The 25,247-nt window shown below is 40.1% G+C and overlaps 1 protein-coding gene across 1 annotated transcript in view; it reads right to left on the bottom strand.

Annotated features, from left to right (window-relative positions):
- PLCB1 (phospholipase C beta 1) overlaps nt 1-25,247 on the bottom strand; it is a 484,775-nt gene that overhangs the window by 452,819 nt on the left and 6,709 nt on the right. Inside the window, exons 2-3 of the mRNA XM_026064146.1 lie at nt 13,685-13,800; nt 13,481-13,567 (exon numbers count right to left, since the gene is read on the bottom strand). Coding sequence (XP_025919931.1) covers nt 13,481-13,567; nt 13,685-13,800 — 203 coding nt within the window. The remainder of the gene's footprint in view (nt 1-13,480; nt 13,568-13,684; nt 13,801-25,247) is intronic.

The following is a 25,247-nucleotide window of genomic DNA, read 5'->3' as shown; positions in this document are numbered from 1 at the left end:
ACTTTCATTCTTTAGGACAACCAATGTCCTTCCATGATGAAGAGACTGTTTCGATAAAATGTTGAGGTAGATCCTGATATAGTTGGTCTACGCTGCTCAGAGGAGGAAAAAAATATGCCTGTGTAGGATTCTCTCAGTGCACAGGACTGCACATAGGTAATCAAAAAGAAGGATGAAGCCTCTAAATCGCAGCCCTGCAAGGCCATGCTGGAGTCTGACCAGAACTTTCAGCTTTCTCTGGGTCTCTGAGTAGAGGTCAATTGACAGCTATGCAAGCAGGACTGCTTCAACAAGACTGTACCAGGCCACAGCAGCCCCAAACTGGTAAGCTAAACAAGGCACAATAGTAGCCACGTGGGCTAGTATTTCTGCCTCTTTTTTTATAGCTGTCCAGAATTGGGGAGAATTGTTCTGGGTTTTTTTTGCATCTTCCTCTGGAGTATCTGCCTGTTGCTTGAGATAGGGACAAGGTTAGAGCATCCCAAGTTTCCAAAGATGCATCGACATATCAAAAGTGTAATACAGAGTTTAAGAGAGATTTCTGGAAGAGCTCTTTTCTCACACTTCATGCATGAAAAAGAGGAGAAAGAGGAGAAGAGTTTGGAGGAGTAGGCACACAATACCACAGTACTTACCAATGTTTACAAATACATGAGTAGATACCATGAGAGAACAGAAAGTGACCACGTGTATAATCATTTAAAAAGCAGTAAGGTCAGAAAAGTCTACACAGAAGAGGATTTCTTAGCCATCAGAGATTTTTTTAAATTAAAAAAATCTAATAAACCAACCAATAGATTACGTCCTGAAAGCATAAAGATACTGATTTTAAAAAAAAATCTGAAAAGCTTAGCAAAAGAACTAGGTATGAGACTGTACAAAGGACAGGCAAGTGATCCCCTCTATTCCTGTGAGCCTGCATGTTGAAAGAAATGGGTCAGATAGCTGCATATGTACAAATATGAGACATGAATATGCTAAGAAAGGAACCCATGACAATTTGTGGCACACTCAGCAGAGCCTGGCAGTATCTGGCAGCTAATCCATTTGAACATGGAAAGAACCTCTACATGCTGACGCACAAGTGTTGTGGATCAATAGATGCCAATGGGTATATGCTTTGAATTAAGAGCATTCAGAAACGAGTCCCTTTTAATGCCATAACAAGCCATGACAAAAAAAAACCCAAAAAACAAAAGTGTATGCCTATAGGTAACTCCAGAAATCCTGCCTATTATCTATCATAAATATGCAATAATATTCATCAGAAGGATGCAAAACCTAGCATTAAATGGTGTTCCAACCTGGTTAACAGAAGCCACAAAATAACTCAGGTTGTATGTTTAATGGAGAGAACATAACTAAGGGCCAGATTGCCACTTAACTTACTGTGCCCAGTGTTCCTTATTGGTTGGCTCTAGTCCTTCATATGAGCTTAGGAAACAGAGGGATTTAGATCAGACAAATATGGGTTGGATCAGACAAATCTGTGCCAGCAGGTCTAATCTCATTCATGCAATTCTGCCTTACACTGAAAATACACCCGATAACATTGAAATAGCAAATGAGAATACCGGTTTCAAGTGCAACCAGCTAGTAGCATCACCCAAAAAGAGGAAAGAGAAGTCAGAGATTTTCAGGCCCATGCCAGTTCAAAGCCAAAGCATGACAGTTTTGAAAGAGGCAGCATTTTCAGGTAAGAAGCCATAGCGGGGTTTCTGATTTTCAGCAAGCGCACTTTACCCACTCCCTGAAAAAAGCAAGTCTGCTTGTGGCAAGGACAAAAAAAAACGGGGCCATCCAGAATCTTTTTCTAAAGCTGTTCTTTCTCCCTTTTGTAGTATAGGGTTACAAGTTCGTTTCCATAAAACCATAACTTATTTTCTCCCTCCCCCAAGAAAAAGAGAAACTGAGGTTATAAGAGGGACATTCCTACTGTCGCAGCTAATTAGCAAACAGAAAACCATCTGAAGATTTTGGCAAGCCCAGGCAATAATGACTCAAAGACTAGTTTGTCTGGTTTTTTTTTTTAAAGCTAAAAAACTTTTTCTATATGTCTTCAGCTCCTCCTTTCTTGTTAAATTCAGCATGGCCTTCAACTTCTGGTCTGGTCACCTGCAATTGCTTGTCTTATAGGTATTTAGGGAGTATAAAAGTCACCTGAGTGAGGTTAATTTGTAAAGAACAAAAATAACCATCCCCCCTGCACTTGTGGGCCATTGCTAAGCAACAGCAGGATGTTCTTAGTGTAAAATGGAAGCAAGACGCTTCCATTTTATATTTCTTTGTTCACCTCTACCCTCAAATGGTAATGGCCAGGGAGCTGAGTTTTGGAATACTCTGATTCTACTAACACAATCCCTGTTTTAGGAACCCCTTATTGGAGATAAATGAAGTGACATGACCTATTAGATTGATCACACGACAAACAGCAAGCAATTTGAGGTTTAAGTCCAGCTTTGGTACTGACTTTGCAAAGTCACTTAACTTCTTATCATTTCTGTGGCAACACTTGTGCTCTGTAGATGTGCAAGGGTTAATGAGTTAAAATTCCCCTTGAAAATGTAAAGTGCTACATAAGTGCTAAATACCATCATTTTTTCCAATAATAAATTGGCATAATTCCTAGACCTGATTACAGCTTGTCCAAAAACCATGCATAATGCATATGTACACAAAAAAGGTACATCATCCATTATATATGACTTTGAGCAGCCTAGAGAAAGGATATTAGCCTAAGTGATCCACTAAGTATTTCGCTCTCTCTAAAATGGTCCAGAATTAATAGAGTGTAAGGATACATGTTTTACGATCTACTATCTTTTCTTGCAGTTAGCACTCTGTAATAAAAGTTATTTCTTTAATATAGTATGAATTATGGAAAGGTCATATGCAATAATTAAGTTGAATTGGCATTCATTCAGTTTGGACAAAATGTAAAAAATACAGTTAAGGAGTAATAATGGTATTCTGATTATATATGTAAGTTGTAGTTACATACCATATAGCAACATAGCTTGAGAACCTTATAGCAGCAACAGATCACGACATACTTCTAATGGAGTTTCACCCCCATGTTTAAAACAAGGACGGGGGGGAGGTGAATTAATGAATTACCGAAGATTAAATAAGGACCAGGTTGAGACTGAGCTAGAAAACTACCTCAGTCTCCCAGGGTACTTGTAAGCAGTCACACCTCTAACTTTGTGTCATCAAAGGACTTCCTCTCCGATGTATCGATTGTTTTCTCTTGTTATTTGTCAAGAATGAAAGTCTCCAGAATGGTCGTGTGCAGATACATAACTGTGGAGGAAGTAGTTATTAGGATTAAATAAAGCAGACATGCAGTGGAAGAGAGAGATAAAGGAGACAAGCACATCAGAGCAAGTTTGCAACAGAAAAGTTTGCAGGAAGAAGTCCTGAGCTGTCCTGAGAATCTAGGGGGCTGACTAATCAAAAAAAGCAATGCTGGAAAAGAGGAAGCATGGTCTTGGCAGTCCCGATTTTATTTCACTTACTGGCATAATATGAGAAAAATCTGGTGTCTCAATCATGCACAATAATCTTTTGGCTTTGTAATTGCAGATGATAAGGTCTTTGGCTTCTTAGCTTCTAAAATGAGACCCTAGACATCTGTGGGGCCACACTCGGAGCATATTATAGCCCCACTAATGTGTTTTTGACAGGATTTTCTTGACTGAGTTTCAGCTCTGGGCCTGCTTCAGTGGATGGTAGTTCTTTGGGCACCTTTTGTTTTATCAGAGTGCAGGGGGAGAGAAGGCTTTTATCATCTTTGACACTGCAATTCAATATCCCCTGATGAATTTCAGGGAGTAAATAAGTCAAAAAAAAATGTTTTAAGTGATACTGCAAGCACAAATAGTGTCAAAATACATAGAGAATGGAGTATATAAGCCTGAGGAATTATCATGACAGTATTCTCTTGGAGCTAGTTAGTAATTTTGCAATCTGTCCTAAGTAAGGGCTGGTGTAGCATATCTTTTTTTCCTCTTATTTGGGGGAATGCCAAAAGAGTAAGCTGCTTCACCCTCTTTTATACACTACCTCATTCCCTCCTGCCACCCTAACCAGCTGAACCACACCGCTCCTACTTCTTCACACTTACTATTTCTCAAAGCAACTAAGTACAGGAGAACTTCCAGTTTCCATCTCTCCCCCACACTCACCTATACCAATAGCCATCCAATGGCTGCTGCTAGAATACAAGCAGCCTTCATCCCACCAGACGTCTTTAGTCTATACTGTATCCCTTTCCCCTCCAACTTTCCTTCAATTCAACACAGTTGAATTAACACATCAAATAAAGATGTACCCCAATTATTTTTAAACATACAGAAAAGCTTGCAAGAAACCCTCAAAGCTACAAGCAGTCCTACACTATAATAACAACACCTTACCAGTTTAACACAACAAACTTCTGTCAGTTAGTAAAGCTTTTGCTAAATATCCCTTTTTATATCCCTCAAACACAATACATTTCCCTTCTCTACCACCATGTGGTATCACCTTTCTCACAGGACATGATTAGCTAATGAGCATCCCCTGGCTACCGCAGTAGCTGGGACATTCCCAAGCCAGCCTAGAACATACACAAACAATACAATCACCTCCAAACCAAGGCAGAGGAACCCAAATGGTATTTGCACCTGGCCACATTTCCAGTTGGGATTCATTACTGTGCTCTGTTAGAGGTAATTTTTGTTAATGCTTTAAAGTAGTGATGAGTGGTAGAACTTAAAGAGAGGAACAAGGCAAACCTGGAGTTTATTCTGTTTCTATTGCATAACTGAAGGAAGAGCAAAGAGCACCAGGCTATAGCAAATATACAGGAAAAGTCATTGAAAGGATTGAAAGTTTTTCACTGTTATGACCGTTCCTCGGACTCGGCCTGTGAACAGAGAGGAGAGGCTGTAAGGACCCTTCTCCCCACCTTCTGCCGCCATACGCCAATGCAAGCTACCCAGGCCTGGAAATGTAAGAGGACAGCAAAAAGCTGCTTGCCTGGTTACTGTCCTGTTGCAGGAGATGGGCAGGACATGAGGTATGTAAGGCTCTGTGCTCCTCTGCTCACTGCTCCCAGTGTCTAAGTTTGCTGCTGTAATTTACAGCTGCGACAGGCTGAGACTGAAGGTATTAAACCTTAAGAGCAGAAAGTTATTGATTCAGGCATATCCTTCTCAGTCCCTTTCCATATTACAGCCGGACTGGTGCAATTTGCAAGCTGCTCCCAGAGGCTGTCTGCAGCTCTTAAACCTTTTCCTGAGCTGTCACTGCAGTTGGCAGAGTAAGTGTCACTCCAACCTAAATCCTTTGCTCAGAAAATATAAAGAGAAGATTCATCATGTGAGTGCTCATGAGAACTGCCAGATGCACGGAACAAATGCTGTGCAGATAGGAACACCTTCTTTTGGCGCTATGTTGCACCCTGACTGGGAGACTGCTTCTTGCCACGAGGGCAGTTTACCCTTCATGACCATTTGGTCCTTGGCCTCTCTGTGAGGATTTCCCAGAGTGTCAGTTAATACCAGTTGCGTTGTTCTTCTGAGACACGCCATCTGTCAATTAAGACAATGAACTCGATTCCCACTGTTTTCAGGAAACACTACCAAATAATATTTTTTAATTTGCTTACTGCTTGTTTCTCAGTTCAAACTAGAGCTAAGAGAAGGCACTGGAGAAGTCTGCTTACCTTGTTAGCAGCTCTGTGAGTCATTCAGATTGCTCTGAACTCTTTTTCAGAGCTGTTTATAAAACCCAGATTTTTTAACATGCATCTGGTAAGAACTTGGCAGGCAACTTTGCCCAATGGCAAAAAAATCTATTTAATCCTTGGAATGTTTGCGGTCTCCAAACAGCTGACCAAATGAATGCTTAGCCGATCTTCCTGAATATGCATTTGTTGGTGGTTTCCAAAGGGTTAAGGGCTATATCTAATTGCTAATAAAGTTGATAAAAATATTCTCAAAGGCATTAATGGGAATTGGTTCAGGCCCCAAATCAGTTAATCCAGTTTTTAATTAAACAATGTTTAATAAATAACATCTACAACAACTGAGCAGCTATCTTAAGCCTCGCTAAGGAAAGCTTGATTCTTAAAATGAAATTTTGCAGACTATCTGGCCATAACATAGGGGAAGTTGAACTGAGATTTTACAGTAGAATAAAATATTTGTCTTACTATGAGATCAACCTTGCTGTGATAACTTTGATTTCAATTAAGTTATTCCAGATTTTCAGCAGATTGGAATCTTGGAATATGTTATAGTACTCTCAGCTGATCTTAGTGTGATAATGTGAGAAAGACTTTCTTTAATACATACTGTCATATCAGTATATTTTCAAATCCAGCATGCTGAGACTTTTAAGCTCTTGGAGCAGGGACTGTCTCTGTTCTGTGTTTGTGCAGTGCCTAGCAGAGTGCAGTTCCAATACACAAATAGGGCTGACGGGTATTCCAGTAATACAAACTATAAGTGATTACTTAACATTTCAAATGTCTTCATGCCACAAAACAGATGCTTTTTCTTTCATGTGCAAAGGATTGTATGTAATGCACTTCTGACTAAGCAAGTGTGAAAGGCATCAAAGACCTACCTGACAAACCATATGGCAGATTTATCTATAAAGCAGTGTACTTTCAGATGAAACAGCCTGAGAACACGCTTGTCATAAACAGTTGTGTGGTCTACAAACACATAATAGTCTTAATGTGGTGGGAAGTGAGGATAAATGCATCCAGATTGCAGTACCCTTGCTGACTCCTGAGACTGCTCGTACCTTATTCTACCACAGCCCCACTGAAATCAACTATTCTGCACAAGCAATAAGGGTGTCACCAGCTGGTCTTTAAGTGTGCTAATTCCCATATTGCAGCATAAACCCTCTTAATCCACTTGCCCTGGTTGTACCTACTGGTATCAGTTATGAGTCGCTGCCATTCTTAGCTCCACGATGACTTCCCTAATTATGACACATCCCAAAGGAAATGGGATTGCTATCTTGGATGCCAATGTGCTGCCAGGCCATGTGAGCTGCCATCATTGCCTGGCACCTGTTTAGAGCTCTCACCAGTGAGGTATGTCCTAGTGACAATTTTTCAGGTAAAATTAAAAAAAAAAAAAAATGACAAACACCCCAAGGCACAGATCCCTTAGATGAAAACATCATGGTCATGGTCTGAAAAGGGTGCTAACGATCCCCGAAAGTAGTTAGCAAGAGAACAGTTCTGTTCACACCATAGAAACGCAATGTATGAAACTCCCCTTTCTGCCGTAAAATGTTTTTTCCTTCTAATAAAAGGTTTATTGAGTACCATAACACGTAGAGAATTCAATTCAAAAGCTTTGGTCAGCAATGTTAAGTTTTCATTAGTGCAAGTAAAACAATGATGTCTATACATTAACTACCAGCAATGCAAAATTCTGCAGACTTAGTGCATATTTGCACAACCGATTACTGCTCTGCGCCCGGTTCAAGGAGCAAGCCTACGGGGAGTCAACTGCACTGTGGAATCCTATGGATTTTCTGCTTTTGTATTTTCTGCCTATTTACACAGGCTCCTGATGTCAGGGCCTGGAGCACATTTCCCCCCCACCCCGCCACACATACATTTCTAGGAGTTTCGCTCTCAGCACTCAAGGCCAGCTCGCTGATAAGAGCTGCTGTGAAGAAAGCTAGAAGGAGACTCAGCAGAGCCCCCCCCCCCCCCAGCAGCTCTGCTGAGGAGCCTCGGTGGGGGCTCCCCCTCCTTCCCTCGCTGCTTTGAAGTCGAGGCTCTCACCCTCAGCCCCTGCCTGAGCTAAACAGCCGTTCCTGTGCCTGGCCATGGATCCTGCCGATCCCAACCCCGACCCACAGGCCCAGCCTCAGCCCTGCCCTGTCCCCACAGAGGTGCCCGAGGCCGGGGGCTGGGGCTGTCCCCAGCTGCCCTGCTCCCTCGTGGGACAGGCGCTGGCTGCGAGGCCCTGCTGGCACCGGGAGCCCCCGGCGCTGCTGCTGCCCTGGCCCGCAGGGAGCCGCTGGCCCTCATTGCACCCTGACACTTAACCCTTAACAGCTGCATGTCAGAATTTCCTTTAAGTGATAGGAAATATATATTTTTTAACTCTTTCAAAAAATAAGATGAAAGCAAGAAAACTAATTAAAAAGCACTCAACAGCAGAGTTCTCAGAATAGACAAGAAATGAATGGGCCCATTTCTGCTTGCCTTCCTAACAAAACACCCGTTCCTCAACGCATGTTCTGCATGAGAAAAATCAAGCAGTGCTTTACCTGATGCCAGCAGTACTTTCCCCCTGCTGACAGACTTAGGCTGTTAGCCTGTGACCTTATCAAGTGATCTGTACATCTGGAAAGAATGGTGGACTTTCAGGTCTCTCCTGTCACAGACTGGCTGGGAAAGGAAAATAAAAAAAAAGAAAAGCGTCATGAAAGCTGCAGACTTCGTAAACAGTGTTTGACTAGAGGCTGCGTATCACTGCTGGAATACACTTTAACTCACTTTGGAAACCGAAGTGCTTATTCCACATCTAAAATAGTCAATATCCCCACAGCCCTTCAGATAACACCTGCTAAATTCCTCTTCATGTATTTGTTCTGTTCCACACTCAGTGCAGGGCTAGATGACAGCTACTTAGCAAGACTCAGTGTAGCAGTCTTCCAAAGAAGACCCACTTTTTCAATTTCTTTGCTTCCTAATAACATTTACACAGTCAGTGGCAGAGGCTCCCATACCATGGACGGTGGTGGTAGGCTATGCTGAAGCTGTTCCCTGCTGCCTATATGCAGGCACTGCTTGAGTCACAGCTTGTGCCTGCACGCAGGCAGTGACCAGTCATTAGCCTTTGCCTGCCTGCAGACACTCACCCCACGGCTCAGGTTAGCACCCATCCAGAGGCAGAGTTGGACCATTGGCAACTGCAGGTGTGGAAGCTCTGACCTGCGGTGCAGGCTACAACATCCACAGGCACCCACCAGTGTCCAAATGGTGATGCCTGCTAGGCTGAGGGCAGACACATCTCCATTTAGAGGAGAAAGGAGGGGTCCTGGAACTGGAGAACATCAGAAAATGGTTGCAGTTTGGGGTGCGAAGGACACGGACGGAGGACGGCAAGGTGATGCGCCTCTCCCTTTGTGTGTATACATGCAGGAAAATGTTGGATACAAGTGGCAATTGCTGTAGCAATTGCTGAATGGTACTTTGGGCATTTTGATCAGTGGTGACCCTGTCAAACTACGTTTAGCAAGCCCTGTTTTATAGCACTAATCTTCTATATATCACAAAGGATGTTTCGCTAAGTGATATACAGGCATCTGAGTAGGTAGTCTGAATTTCAGTGAAAGGATGACAAAGTTTGATTCTAACACAACATCCACTGAAGTTGATGGGAAGGTCTTCATTAGCTTCAGCGAGTACTAAATCTACTTCTCTGTCATCTCCCCATTCAGTCTGTTGGAGACAGATCTGAACAAACACTTACAGGTGTGAGAGCTGCGCTGTGAAAATCATCATGGGCAGATGATGCCAAAAAAGGAACACAAATTCCTCAGTTTTGGGGCTTTGCCACACCGTCCAGATGCAAGCCTGGGAAGTCTTGGGTGCAACACCTAAGCACTGGGGAAGGGCCAACCAGTGCAGCTAGAAGCAGGCCACAGGGCCCTAAGAGATTAGTATGATCACTTTGAAATACATCAGACAGCAACCGTGGGTTGATTGTGTAAGTACTGACTCATTCTACTACTTCAGGAATAGCTTCTGACTTTGTGTGTAGAAGACATCACAGCAATTCAATAGCAGCATGGTAGAGAAGTGAAAAAATAGGGGCTCAACACACAGGCAAAGACAGCAATATTTTGCAACACACCTTTTGCACTAAAGGCTGATTAAAAAAGAATAAAAATGTTTCTGTCAGATCTATTGGCATTCTGGGACCATCCTCAGAGCAGAGATCTTTGAGGAAAAAAAAGGGTTAGAACAATATTTGAAACAGAGTCCTCAAAGCATGTGCCAGGGACTCCTTTCTCTTGATTTCTGACTCCAGGTGGAACACACATATTTACAACCAGCACTGTCTGTGAGGTGGCCACTTCTTATTTCCTGCTTCTTTGCCAAGTTTTTGACACTAAACTGTGGATATTACTTTGTACTGAGTATCTGCATTAAGCTGAACTGTTTAGGCAAATACATTCTGAAACTCAGCCATTTAAAAATGAAGATCAGGTACCTCTCCCTCACCAACAATTTCTTGGGTGAGTTCGGGTTGGTACTTACACTTTGCACTGGGAAATGAAAGTTTAGAGCAGGATTAAGGCATGAGACTACTAGACGCCTTCTACTATCTCTAACAAAAATTCATCCAGTTAAACTAATTAGCGATTGCTTCTTAGACTTTGGCAGACTTTGAAGGTATCTTTGAGACTGAATATTAATGGAGAAGAATGTGCACTGGAGCAGAGGTGCTCAGATATTCCTTGAGTGTATATGTATTGACCAGCAAATAATTGTATGCTGACCAGCAGGTCAGTAGGGAAGGCAGAGTGGTGACTGCTGAGCTCAGGCTGCACTCTTTCCTCTCAGTGGGGTCTCACTGCCTCTTTTCTAGGAACACGTTGTGTTTCAGAAAACTTGTAAGAACTGTACATCTTCAAGATTTTCCTCTCTCTTAAACTCAATTAATTAAGGTTGACTAAACCACCAAAGTTAAAAAGACAGACATCACAAGTACCCAATCCTTATTTCCTTTAGAAACCAGCCTGAAATACTGTTGTGAAGGTAAATATTGTAAAATCAGAAAATACATGGTATATATTTCACATTCCCATATGACATATGATTAAAGACTTTAGTAGCCAGTGTGCCAGCTATCAAAAGACATTTCAAGAAGATCCCCTGTGGTCTTTTCCTACATGAAACTTTTTTGAAGAAAGTGTTCATGAATCTGTGTTATCACAAAACGCACTGAACGCAGAAAGATAAGCCAGTGTCACAAACAAACAAAAAGAACGGGACAAGGCAAACTTTTTCAAAAGTTATTGTCAATAGTGAATACTGCATGCTTTCTGCTTGGCAAGGAGACAATCTGTTGAGGCAAGTTCATTTGAGAATTTTTTATTAGCTGCTAAAATGTGCCACAGCTTGGCAATTCTTTTGATTCCAAATGGATAGTGTTAGAATGAAATTCAGATAGCTATTAATTCAAATACTGCAGATTCAAATTCTACATTTTTAATCTAACCTTTCTTAAATTTAGCCAATGAATAATATTATGTTAGGAATGCTGCAAACATACTCATTTTTCACAGAACCTACTTTAAAAACAAGTTGTTCTAGAACATGCTTTTTTTCAAAAAGACATAGGGAGGATAAGCAATTTTATATAGTCTCTGAAAAACATGCTTTTTTCTTTTCAAAGAACTGAGAAGAGATTAAATCAGATGACAACTAATTGCATGCAAATGTGTGATGCAACACCAAGAATCAGCTCAGCCCGCTTGTATACAGCTGTAGCTGATTTTTGTCCACTACTAGACAGTCAAGAATTATTTTGAAGCCTGCTGCTAATACTTCAGTTGGGATTTTAGGATTTGAAGGTAGCAAGTGAATGAGTCTTTGAGGCTTGATATATCAGGCAAGGGGCTTGAATCACTGAAGTGATTAACTGTGTCCATCAAAGCCGCCCTAAGCCTTCACACTGAGCCTTTAAACTTGTGGAACCAAGAATCATAACAGGATGAAATACTTAATGCATCTGTACCTTCACATATATCACTGGTAACACACAGACAACACAAAATCTCAAGTCAACATACCTTTTCATAATTCATAACAGAGATTCGCTAGCTTTATTAAGTGTGTTAGTAAAGTTCATGTCCTGAGAGTGAAGACTTAAGCTAAGCTAAGAACGCTGGTGCCTAGGAACAGGTATGCTAGAAAAGCCAGGCAAAGCCTCGCAGTGGTGGTGGTTTAGCTCGCAGGAGTGCGACTGCACAGTAGTAACTGCACTGCTCTTCGGCACTTCTGAGTCTCTAAGAGGAAATTCTAAGGGGACAGCATAGCAAAGAGGATAAGGAGGATTAATTTAAAATGCACATTTTATCTTTTTACACAGAAAACCAATGCTCAAATAATAACATCTATGCTTAAAAGATAAAGGTAAAGCATCAGAGAAGAGTCAAAATCCATTAGTACAATGAGTACTTCCAATTTTAGTAGTAACAAGCAGAACCCGTTCACACAGAGGTTAGCTAAACAGTTATTTTAAGGACTCACTGTCCTTAGTGGAAAATTAATAGAGCAAGTGTCAAAAGCCTTTCATGATTTTAAAAATTAGAACAGTCTGTCTCCACTGGGTATCTGTCCTGCATAGAAAGCTTTTCACCTACTGAAATGTAGAGTGTGAAGTTTATCCAGCTCCTAGAATTTAGCAAAGCTGTCCTGAAATTATAATATCTGCTTATCTCAATCACACATGGCATTTGATGAGTATACGGGCTACCTAGAGCAATACAATTCGTCTGCACAAGTCATTTACGTCATTCACAGCAGTGGAAAAATTAAAATACAGTCACTTGGAAACTGAGAATCACAGCACACTTCAAAAACCTCCCTTTCTGCAGGGAAGGACAGGGGGCATAAAAAGCTATTAAGACTGCAAAGAGAAAACACTGGGGGAAGGAGAGGGAACAAAGTGTGAACAACTGCCAGATTTGAACTTAAAAGCAAAACCCCAAACTTGAAATTCTGCACTATGGTAGGCACTAGAAGTTTTGCCAACCTTTTGGGAGGGAATTGCACAGGTGTATTTTGAGAGTGGAAACATTTACAGCATCCATGGCTCAGAGGAGCACTTCATGCTTGCTTCTACATATGTCATTTGACTTTTGCAAGAACCTGAATGTGCTTGCCAGTCAATCCCCTGACCTGCAATGGCAGTTTTCACTTGCTATTCAGCCCAGCATACATAAACTTATTTTTGGACTGCAGCTACCATCAGCTCCCACTTGTCTGTGGGTGGTTTGCCTGAGCTGTAAACTAACAGTGCCACCTATTGCACATATGCTCTGATGCAGACATGAGACTTGGCTCTGGCTAAGGCTAGCTCAGGTTCAGCAGCCCCCATTAGTTCAGGTGCAGTGCCTTGCAAACCTAGTATTTTGCTTCCAAAGCTGGCCTGGGCTTCGAAGCATACTGCAGAGATACCAAAGAGCTGGATAAAAGCTCCAGCTTGGATCTGTTGGTCACTCCAGTTTTGGGTGAGCTTGATTCCAGTGGTCTTGCATGGCTCTGGAAGAAACCACTCGCTCCCGTTACGTAGTTCTCCCCAGCATGTCCTCTAGTGCCACAGCCACCTAGCTATAGCAACCTCCCCTCACATCAGGCAACAGAGAAACATGCTGCACACTTGCAGTTTCCGACATGTACCTTGCTTTTCCACCAGTCTATTTAGAGATGAGGCTTTACCTTAAAGGTAGAGGAAATAAAAGAGGGTTGAGGCATTTCAGCATCTTCTGTCACAGAACTAGCCCAACTGGCTTTGTCCATGTATTGCTATGACAGAGAAAAGAGGAGGAAAAGCACTTTCCTGGGCTGTGGCAGACCTAGAAAGCCCTGCTTTCTCCAGAACTGGCGCCTCATGGCTATTGCCTCTGGGTCTGTCATGCTTACTGGCTGCTCTGTCCCACTGGACGCCACCAGCAGTCCAGGGCTTGTAAGCCCCCACTGCTGTTTCAGCGTCTGCTTCTCCCCGTGGCCACAGTCGGCTCCACTCTCTGTTTCTAATCCTACCAGGCACCAAAACCATTCAGCGCTAACTATCCACAAAGCTCAGCTTGACATTGGATTCATCATACAGTTGTCTTAATTATGGTGGTGTGGTGGACAGCAAGCATAGCACTGTGCACAGTAACCAAACAGCACACAATGGGGTCCTGTCGTTGGAAAGGCAAATCCAAAAAATCTAAGTTCTCTCCGCTACACATATATTCAATCACTTTCTTATATACTGTTACTTTGCTTTCTCCTATTATAATCTTCAACTGTCTACTGTCATGCACTTCCTAATAGTTCAGTTACTTTACCCAAAAAGTAGGCCTACTCTTAGTCACTGTTGATTAGCAGTACCGCAAGTGCAACCATGTCTTCAGTTCATGCTATGTATTTGTAAGCGCTAGACCTAGAGAGTTCCTAGTCTGCACAGCCTCACCCCACAATATCTCAGGTGTCTTGCATGGACCTCTTATCTTAATTCTTCAACAGACTAGAGATATTCTAGTCTATTATCCAGCTCCTACCAGCTAGACTCACATTCCCCAGTATGTCATCTACAAAACTGCAATAATTACCCTTCCTATTTTTCAGGCCTACTCTGAGCACAGCTTTAACTCTTCCAGTCCTATGCAGATGAAGGCCACAACCTTAAGACATTTGGGGCGGCAGCACTGAGCCTGAGTCCCAAGCAGTGTTGTTCCAGTCAGGTCTGGGCCCCGTTGAGTATCACATGATGAGAGAGGAAAGGATAAGAAAGAGTAGTCTCTTGTGACGTTATTAACATCAGGGTTGCACCTACTACACAGTATTAAGCAGTTCATTCTAAGTCAAGTTTACTGGAGTTATATTTCGGAGCTGAATTAAGCTTCTCTAGCAGAATGAAAAGATATATTGAATCTTTCTCTCCTCTGTCCCTTCCCTTCAGCCACTCAAAGTAGTCAAAACTGGTTGGATAATGAACTGAATTGTTCATTTTACTACAAATTTTAGTTCATTTCTTATTTTGACAAATCAACACTTGTCAAAGTTCTTTGTAATGGTTTCCAAATTATTTTTCAGACTCATGTATCTATTCATCTTCACCCAAAGTTTATAAGGAAAAACAGAAAGCAAGATTAGATGATAGTACACTCAACTTTGCCCTAGTGAACATGACTTTGTAGGCAATGTGTTGATACAGATCAGCTAACAAGTGCTAGCAGATGAATGCTCTATTATCATTAAGTCTGTCTCTCCTGTCCCATTCTGAAAAAAAAAAGTCCCCTTTCTCTTTCAATCTATTTGAACCAGTATATATCTGTCACTTAGCTTTTGGTCTTACATAATATTTCATTTTAAGCTCTGATCAGATATAAAGACAAGAATGTAGTCTTGATGTTCTCTCAATGAGCTTTTTTATTTTACTGCACCATCTCCAGAAACCTACAATGATCTAAACACACTTTTGATATCTTAATCTCAATCTAGTATCATTGGCATAACTGTAATTCAGCTGTATGGTTGCTGGGAAAGGTGTATTTTACAAGAAAATGACTTTTCAGGTATCATAACTATTGGATATCCAAGCCCAAATGCCAATGTTACACATATTCTCACTTTCAAACCTGTTTTGGCTGGATTACTCCAATGATTTAATTTTAAGACAACAAAAACACTTTTTTACCTTTTTAAAAGTAAGCCTCAAGAACATTGAAAATTAAACTTGAAAATAGTTTTGCAATGAATTTGAATTAGATATTTTCTATTTAGCAAATAAAATAATCTCCCATAAATGACATTATGGCAAACTTGGACTCTATTCCCTTTGTCCTGGCAGAGAATTCAAGACTCTAATATGGTAAGTAAGAGCATCAAAATGGCTGTAGTGTGTGCTGCAAAATGGATCATGGGGGAGACTAGTAACTTCTTCCAGAGCTGGAAACCAAAATACTTTTTTTCTTTTACTTTTTTCTCTCTCTCTCTTTTTTTTTTTTTTTTTTCCTGGAGAAAAGCAGTAGCTCTGCATCCAGGAGATGCTCTGCACTTGTTACTTCTGAGTTTAAAAAAAACAGACTGGATATGCACATGATAAAATTGCTCAGCTCCAAAGAACAACACACACATTCTTTGGGATCTTAAAATAATCTCCCAGGGGAACATTGTGGCTCTTCTTCGAGACTAAAGACTACATGAACTCCAAATAAAGTTTCCATGTACTGACTAATCCACTAGCTATCTATCATTCTGCCGGCCTGCTTCCAGTTCTAATTCCCCTTGTCTTTCTTGGCTTGACTGAACCACTCATTGTCCTCTCGAGTTGCTAAACACACACTGCGGCACTAGCTTTTGCTCATGGGGATTCCTCTACTAAAAGGCATTCTTCAGCTTCCTCCTCTGGCTTTAATGCACACATAACAGCCTTGTCCCCGGTATCTCTAATATAAGCTGTTCCAGGCTTTTAAATCCAGTTTTGTACTGCCTTTCTCCTTGCGTAGCTGTGAATAGATAACATAAGAGGAGTGCATAAGGCAATGGAAAGACAATACTTTCTAATCATTAATGATACACATTGAATCAAGTTTCTCGTATTTCTAGAAAAGACAGTCCTTCAATTATATTACCTACAATTACAATGGCCTAAGTATTTAAAAAGATCCACACTGTATCATAAAAACATTCAATGCTGAACAGTCTCTGACTACTCAGAAAGAATAGATCTACTATGACTCATGAGCAGGCAAAAAAATTATCAGAAGATGAATTTTTCGAGAGAAAGCCAGATCTTTAAATAAATAAAATCTTTCATGGAGACTGTTTTCCGCAGAAATGTCAGTTTCTCAAATAACACTGAATACCTGAAATGTGGAAAATATTAGCCTGAAATGAAAATCAAATAGAGAACTCTACTATGAAGCTTGGATTACAAAAGACCAGGGAGAAGAGATGACTTTGATGAGGCTCTTTGATGACAATTCACAGCTGATATATGTCATTAAGGGATGAAATATGTTTTTACCAAATATCAACTTTCCTTCTGAAAATAAACATGATTTGCTGTCCTTCAGAGCACTGTAATTTAAATCATAATAGTCTTGGCCTCTACATTTTCTATGAGGTCAGTTTTAAACTTTTTTAAAATTTTATCATCTTCTCTGCACCAACCAGAAAAAACAGTATGAAACCTTCTCCCCCAAGTCCCACTGCCAGAATCTGACTTTTTTAGGTCTAATTGATTGCAAACTCAAAGCTTTTCAGCACAACAGTCTTAAATAGTATTTAATCCTTTCAGAGATTATGGTTCTCCTAAATTTTTACAGTCTAAGACACAGACAGGGCAATGGCCAATTTAGCTGTGCTGCAACTTTTGCCCACAGTTTCTGCCAGTGATATCCAAAATACTAAAATCTTTTAAAACTCTTCCTACCCAAATGTAGCAATTGCTATGAATTTAAACTGGCATTTGTGGACATAAAAACATAAAAAGCAGGAATGAAACTGGCTAGAATATATTTCAGTTCTAAAAAAACCCACTATTCTGAGCAAACTTTTTGAATATTATCATGCCGAGAGTACTGATCCAAAGCTGAGGGAAGTTAACAGAAACATTTCCAGCAGTTTCAGTTGACTCTGGACTGGATCCTGAGTACTGTCAACAATGAAGAATATTACAAATACAGGCAGAAAGCAGTAAGCAAAATGCCGAGTATGTTAATCTGATTCTAAAACACAAATCATACGTGTTTTGGGCTTGTAGAAAAATAAGTGAAACAGCTTCACAGTTAATATAGACAAAATACAGAAATGGAAGACCCAGCTTGGAATTAAGACTTACAACTTGCTTAAAAACTTTCACACTGAAAAAAAGTGTAAGCCATTTGTGATTTTTAGACTGCTCTGACATTTTTGTTATTGGAAAACAGTATATTTTTAATGCAAACACACTGCTAATGTATTCCCAATACAAAGAACCCTGAAGTGTCCCACTGCAAAAAGAAGACTCTCATTTAAGAAATAAAGCCTTGGGAGTCAAGAATTGTAAATTTGCCCATACTAATGCATTGTAGAATGCTTTAGCTCTTAAGAATACATTTGTAAAACAGTGGTTTTAAATTTGTTCTCCTATTTTTCTTCTTTTTCCCCAAGATGCATAAACCTTCAAAAGTATCCAATAGCCAATAAAAAAATGCAAAATGTGTCATCCTTGTGCTAAGAGCTTTAACATAGTCACTGATTTTTTCTACACAATTTTTGAGTCTGTTTCTCCTTTTCTTAAAATAAATGGCAGTTTTGCCATTGTGTACAGTGGGGTTGAGATCAAATCCTTTTAACAAAAACAAGCATTTATTCATTTAAGTTTGGCAGTTATTAATACTTCCATATTCCTATTTGTATACGCTAAATAATTACCTTGTGTGCTTAAATTAACAAATACATTCAAAGTTAGAATAGTAATCCTCTATTCTACTGCCCCCTTCCAAACATAATGCAATCTATTAAAATGAACTGTTCTTTCTATGGGAAGGCCTATGACAGGACAGATTTTCATTGCTGGCTTTCATTTCTCCTTGCATGTTCAAAGGCAGTGACCTTCCTCTTTCAACACCTCATTCATTTCTAAGTACCTCTCAAGTAAGTTTGTCATGTACAAGCTTGTTTACATCAGCAAATCAAGTTGAACTGATAGTAGTGAATATGCAAAAAAATCTGCAGACCAAAAGGAAAAGATTAACATTTTCACTGTTCTTTTCATTTCAACATTTGTATGCAGCATTTCACTAGAGCAGATACTTCTCTTAATTTCCTGCGATGTACCCAGCATGACTGTCAGTCCCAGATAGCTGTATGTCCTTACACAAGCAAACTATGAGACCTAGTGATTCTATTTGTCTTTATTTAATAACAAGGAAAATTGGATAGCATAGGATGATAAGGGATGAATTGTGCAGTCCATTTCCAGGAGAGAAGCACCAGGAATTCATTACTTTTTACTCAGTGTTCTTTGATTTTCACAAGATGAAGGGCCCTGCAAGTTGTCATTCAGTAAATGTACTTCTATATTTATGCAAAAAATTGAGTGCAGTTTTCAGAGAAAGTTTAAGAAATGATGCATTTCTGTACAATGTTTTGGACATTTGTATGTGTATCTATATGTCAATGAAGCAAAAAAAAACCCCATAATTTTTCTTAGATTTGTATACAGCTATTCTATTTTGAGGCTTTTGAAAAGAATTTATGATTAAGGTATTTCAAGAATGATGGTGAGAGTTAAATTAGGATACTGACAACAGACAGTAATGCAACTTGCTTAAAGAGTACATTATTGTGTATCTACCTTGAAAATGCGGAGTGACTGTGTGGCCTTGGTAGTTAACAATACTCTTTCCTAAATGAAAAGTACAACATCTGAGTATAACGGCAGCAAAGCCTTCCGTAGTATATTATTGTTCTGTTACATATTTTTTACAGAGAGCTTTTTATCAGTATTACTCAGTCCCTTTGCAGACAGGGAAGCAAACGCACCAGGAAGTGAGGCGGGTTGTTCGGAGTGGCAGGGAAGGGAACAGAACCCAGCTCTCTCCCCAGCTGGTGACTTGATTTTACTCCATCCACAAGGTGATGCCAGCTCAACTCACCTCTGAGGTCTTCTCTGAGCAGAAATGGTCTAATTTTATCAACTGTTTTCTTTTTAAATATGTAAATACTTTTCATTGTGTAACTGACTATTCAAAGCCAACTAAATCACACAGCCATCTTAATAAGATATTTTTAGTGACCTTTATTCTACAGCTAGAACATGCCTCAGGAGTAGTCTGCACAAGTTTTTCAGCTCAAACCCTCCTGTAGACCCAGTATCTTTTTCACTCCTTCTTGCCTATTATGTCATTGGGAACATATTCAAGGTCATCTGCATTTGATTTTCCAAAACCATTGAGAAATGAAGAATCCGAATGCTCACAGGCAAATGCTTCATATGAACAGCTCCAAGTACCTTTTTTGACCTGGCAAAGAGCCTAATTCTCATTAGCTTTCAACAAGATATGGGAGACAAAGTGCTCAATATTCTTTTTGGAGATGGGACATGAGAGCTGAAGTCGTTGAGCTCTTTTTACAGATTTTATCCATAAGAGCTTCCTGGCTGCTCACTTATTCTTGGGCCAGAGGGTGGAAGAGGAGTTCCAGGGTCTACCTATCATTATGACCTCTGCTCTCCTGCCACATCACCTCAAAGGAAAAGAAATAAGCAGGTATGCTTCCTACCATGCTTCCAGGCATGTAGTGCAAGAAGCTGGTAGCAGAGAGTGAAGGGGGCATTTTCACTCCTTCTCCTTCCAAGAATGTATGATAATTCAAGTCACAATCTGTCACCATGGGACTGCACAGTTTTAATGTTGCTTTTTTAGCATCTTTTTTCTTTTCCTTAAATTTACTGTAATGGAAGTAATGCATTAAGAAGCAATGTTTTGACAAGAAAATCAAAGATAACACTATGGGACTATTCCTTTTAAAGTAATTAGCAAAATCCAAATTCACTTTAGCAAGAAAACCTGAGCCTTATCCTGGTAATTAACTGAGATTATTCCAGAAAAGGGACTAATTTTTCACATAGTATGATGACAGATCTTATTCTCCATAAATGATTCAAGAGAAGGCTTGTGAGCTTTCTGCTATATTTCAGCTAACTTAGGTTGTTTAACACCAAGGCCTCCAAGAAGTCATTTTATTTCCTATCTTTATGTGCAGCTGAATTTTCTCCAGGGCAGAGAATGTAGACTGACAGTCAAAAGCTGGGAGCTGCAAAATCCAGACACAGCACATTTTGCCATATACAATTTATTTCTGTTGTTTTTAAAATAACAAAATGTTGCTAAAGGTGCAGACATAATCTGATATGAGTTTTATTTTGTTAGCTTTACTTTTAATTAGGATTGTCATTTATAATGTGTGCAAAGGCACAAGGCTGAACAAGTTCATTACCTCTGTAAGGGCGGCAAAAGAAATTTCTCAATATACATTGGAGCAATAACCATCAAGAGTGCAGTAATGAGATCACACAATATGTCCCAAAAAGACAATAGCAGGTTATTTAGCCACGGTTTAGTTTTAATAATATTTTCTTACTTCTGTTTTTATGGTTAAAGTCAATAAAGTTTAATTGCCATTTAAGACCCACTTGTAACTGTCCCCTACAGTTCCTACTCTCCAGAACAAATCAGTTGGTAAACAACTGAAAATGAAGCTGAGAAGAAAAACAAAGTTAAATTTTCTGGTATCTATGAAAATTCAGGTCTAATGTATCTAATGAGACTGATTCCATTGCCTCGATACCATTAAAAAGGTGAAAAATTACGAACCAGTCCACTGAAATCAGTGGAGCTGTATCAGGATAAAGTGTGCCTGAACATGAGGTAAATCAAGCAGTCAGCAGGACACAAAGATCATTCAAGTTTAAACCTGTCCTGCAGCAATTCTCCCTGGACTGAAGTCCCATTAAAGTGAATTGCAAAAGTGATTTCTGCCATAAAGAACTGAGGGACAAGAGGGAAAAGAGGGGAGAGACTTCCAGTGCAGTATGCAGTAAAGATTCTGCATTGCATACTTCTAAAGTGACTTGAAACTAGGTTCACCCCCATCTTCTCTTGCAAAAACAAAGCCAAGACAGAAAATTTCAAAACATTAAGAAAACCTTGAGTCAGATCTCTGAATGCTTAGAATGATATATTTTCTGGAATTGATGGGTCTTGCAAGATACTTAGGGAAGTATTAGGGGCCTAATTAGGGGGTATTTTTTCCCTGAAGGAGAGCACCCGAACATCTGTTCAGTATGCTTTAAAGTGGGCACACTTCTAATTGCTTCATGCCATGCCTTCTGAATCACTGTCTTAAAACATTTTGGGTCAGGTCAGATGAGCTATTATAAATGAACTCTTAGGATATTTCCCTTCAACATTTCTTCCAGCTTCTGTCTTCACCATGCTTTTTTCTAACAAAGTGGATTGTAAATTGTACATAGCAAGCCAGGTAAGAGAGAAGCAACATGAACGGTGAACAAATCACATTTAGATGACAACTGCTGTTGCTGCCCTCAGCCTTGCAGAGTTGTGTGCATATGCAAAGGTGGAAGGATTGATGTGAAAAGGCTCTACACAATTTAGACAGCCTGAACTCCAGCAGCATCTTTGAACAGTGCTGGGGGATGCAGAGCTGCTCAGAATTAATGTCATTTGGCACTCTGTCCCCACCCTACGATGCTTCTGCTTATGCTGGGGTGTACAAAGGGGGTCTCCGGGCGCAGCCTTCCAGCTGCTTTCACAGCACCAGGCTTGAGAAAGTCTGTCCCCTCCCAGCTCTACTCTGGCAACATGGAAGGCACAGAGCAGAGAGGCGAAAGTCTCATCTTGAACCTGTGCACTCAAGCAATTTATACTGATGATCTACAATTTCTAGACAGGGGAAGTTCAGAAAATCATGTTACTTTGTACACACAATCAGACAGTCGTGTTCTTAAAAAGACGGAGTATTGCCGGCAGAGGCTTGGGCATGTATTCATACCTGGAAAAAAGGAGTATAAAAAGCTGCCTTTCTGATCTAGTAGTTGTTTCCCCCCCCGCCACACACACACACTGGTGGAAATATTGCCCATACTGCAGAGCAATGAGAGCTGTATGGGCTAATGCTAAGTGCAGAAATGGAAATTTCAAGAGAGTTTGTGATTGTTTATCCTTAAAGCGCTTTATGCCTCCATTTGACTCTTATTATAGCTAAGGAAATGCATAATCAATAGCTTGGTTCCTCTGCACTTTGCAAAGAATTGAATCTGTAAGTATGCACTCTCAAATGCTACAAATAAATAAACAGAAGACACTAGAAAATAGTTTGGCCAAATTGGAATATTGACTGGAAAAAACAAATGTCATCCTAACACTGGAAAAAAAAGAAATTAAAGGAAAATGTAAAGGGTCTCCAGGAATATGAGTATTTCTTTACATGGAGATTTGGAAGAAAATTTTCGTGATGAAGGGGAAAACAGCCAATCATTTTACTTGCTGCTATGGACATGCTTCAGGTGCATCTTTAAAGACATCTGAACATTGTGAGTAAATCTTGTGGAGAAAACATGTAGAGGAAGTAAAAGTACTCCAAAACCTACCTCCAAAACCCAGCTCTGATAAAGAGAAAGCACATATGCCACCTTCATGTACAAACTCACACCACAGCAAAGAAAGCCCAGTCAAGATTAAAATAGCCCCTTCACCTTCTGTGAGGCAGAGTATTTTTCCATGCTGTCTTACAATGACTCAAGGCTTGACTGGCTGCTGAGACATTTCTAGGCCAGTGTTAACTTCTTGTCATCATGTTGAAGGAAAATTGAGAAAACCTTCAAAGTCTCAGAAAGTGCCACAAAGCTGCTGTTGATACTGAGGCTCTGCACAGCAAGAAAGGCTAGCAGTACCAGCAAGCCAGCCAAGCTCAGCCTAAAAACAGAATGGCATTACCAAGTGCTGATATCCTACAAGAAGCTAAATCTATTTAGCAGGAGGTGCTATCCTAATTTTGCTATCCTGTAATCAGCTGTTGACAGACTGTTAATTGACTGAGCGCAGCATCCACCAACACAAGCAAATGTTGAGGAGGACATGGGTTCTCTACCTGGATGCATTCCCAATCTGTCATTGCATTTTCAAAAGATAAGTACACAACTGGTCCATCACATAGGTAATGGAAATCACACCTGCTACAAGCTGTCATTAACAAATTACAATGCCAAGTAACTAGGAGAGAGGTAGAAAAGGTGAGTTGCATTTGCATCTACAGTAGGCATTTGCTTTCACTTCATAAATCAGCAGTCCAGATTCCACCGCAGTCAGTAGAGCAACATGCAACCTACAGAATCCTGAAAAGGAAGGGGAAGGAAACAATTATTCACTGTTTCTTACAGTACTAGAACTAGGAGGCAAACCACTGGTTATGAAGCCACAGGTCTTAAGCAAATAAAGGAAGCACTTTTGCTATACAAAGTGTAATAAAATTGTGGAACTAAAGGATCTAATGATGGTGACAACTGTGAACAGGTTCAAAAAAGAGGAGAAACAAATTTCCAGAAGCTAAGTCTATTGCTGACAATTGAATTTAAATTAAATGCTTCTGTTCTAGACACCCTTTAAAGTTTTGGTGGCCAGATGTTTCCAAGATACAAGAGAAGAAGGCATACACATTCTTTGCGTTTCTTGTATTTAGGTTGACTCTAGTTTAGTTTAGTCAGTTGACAAAGAGGAGACAGGTCTCCAAAGCCCATAAATAGGAAATTAAGGAAAATGTAGCAGATTGACGAAATCTTAGCAATGTGTAGTGTATTTGGTTTGGGTTTTTTCTTTTTTTTTTTTTTGCAACTCCATAGATTCAGACTGAGTTGTCACATGGTATTTGTTAAAATTTCCAATTTGTGAGCAAGTAAAACAATATAATATTAACATCCCTCACTATGGTGTTTTGATACACAATTAAGTGTTTTTAAGGATACTCTACCTGTGCAAAGTATTACTAACAGTACCTGCAGCAGTGAAGAGGATACGTGTTGGAAAAAGCTCTTGCCTCACTTTTAATATCATACTGCTTTTCAACTAAATCTGATCGCAGAGGTAGAGCCCCCAGAATAAACACAGTGAGTTTCAAACCAGACTCCTAGATCTGCCAGAAAAATCTTTCATGACGATAAAATAAAAAGCAGGCTGCAAAAATCCTATCAGCAAATACAACAATATAACACTTGGGCTCACAAGAAGAGTGGCTATTCAGAAGATGAAGAGCTGTAGGTATTTGTTTTGTGAGAACAAACAAAGTACTGGGAAGACATATGCAGGAAAGATGACCAAGTTCTTTGAGCATTTTAATTCAGCACTCCTCAACAGACTAGACAGGTGACTTTGGGCTCCGTCGCTTATTCTCTATCTGCATCAGCTTCACTAACCCTATTGAGATATAAAGATAAAATATATCTAGGGTGTGCACATGGTATTATGGATAAGAGGGCTTACACAGGCCAGTGCAAGAAAGCCTCTCAGAACCAGAAACTACAAAGGAGAAGGTCTGATTTCTCTCTTTTGTGTTCATTAGCACTTGGCGCCAACAGTGCTACTCTCACCTTGATGTCCTGAGAAAGACAACTGAACAGAAGCTCCCTAGGTTGCAAACAGCTCAAAAATAGCAAGATGAACTGCAGACTGCTCAAAAATAGTGAGATGTAATGTAAGGTGTACTGGCAGAGGGAAAGTATTTGTTTCAAGTCAAAGAAGACGGAAAAGTTGATGTGATGAGACATTTTTACTGGGCAGTCATACTGTGGAGGAGATAACACACTCCAGTATTTTCTCATGCCTCAGGAAGGCCCAGAAGTCCAAACATCCCCTCTAACTTTTTTTTCTTGCTCTCAGCTTGTATTTTAACAAGTTCTCTTCCATTTCTTCACAACGAAAGTAGGTTGACA

This window comes from Apteryx rowi, unplaced genomic scaffold (assembly GCF_003343035.1).
Source record: "Apteryx rowi isolate R43461 unplaced genomic scaffold, aptRow1 scaffold_21, whole genome shotgun sequence".
NCBI lineage: Eukaryota > Metazoa > Chordata > Aves > Apterygiformes > Apterygidae > Apteryx > Apteryx rowi.
Note: the sequence above shows the minus strand (reverse complement) of the source record. Positions and strands in the feature narration are given on the sequence as shown.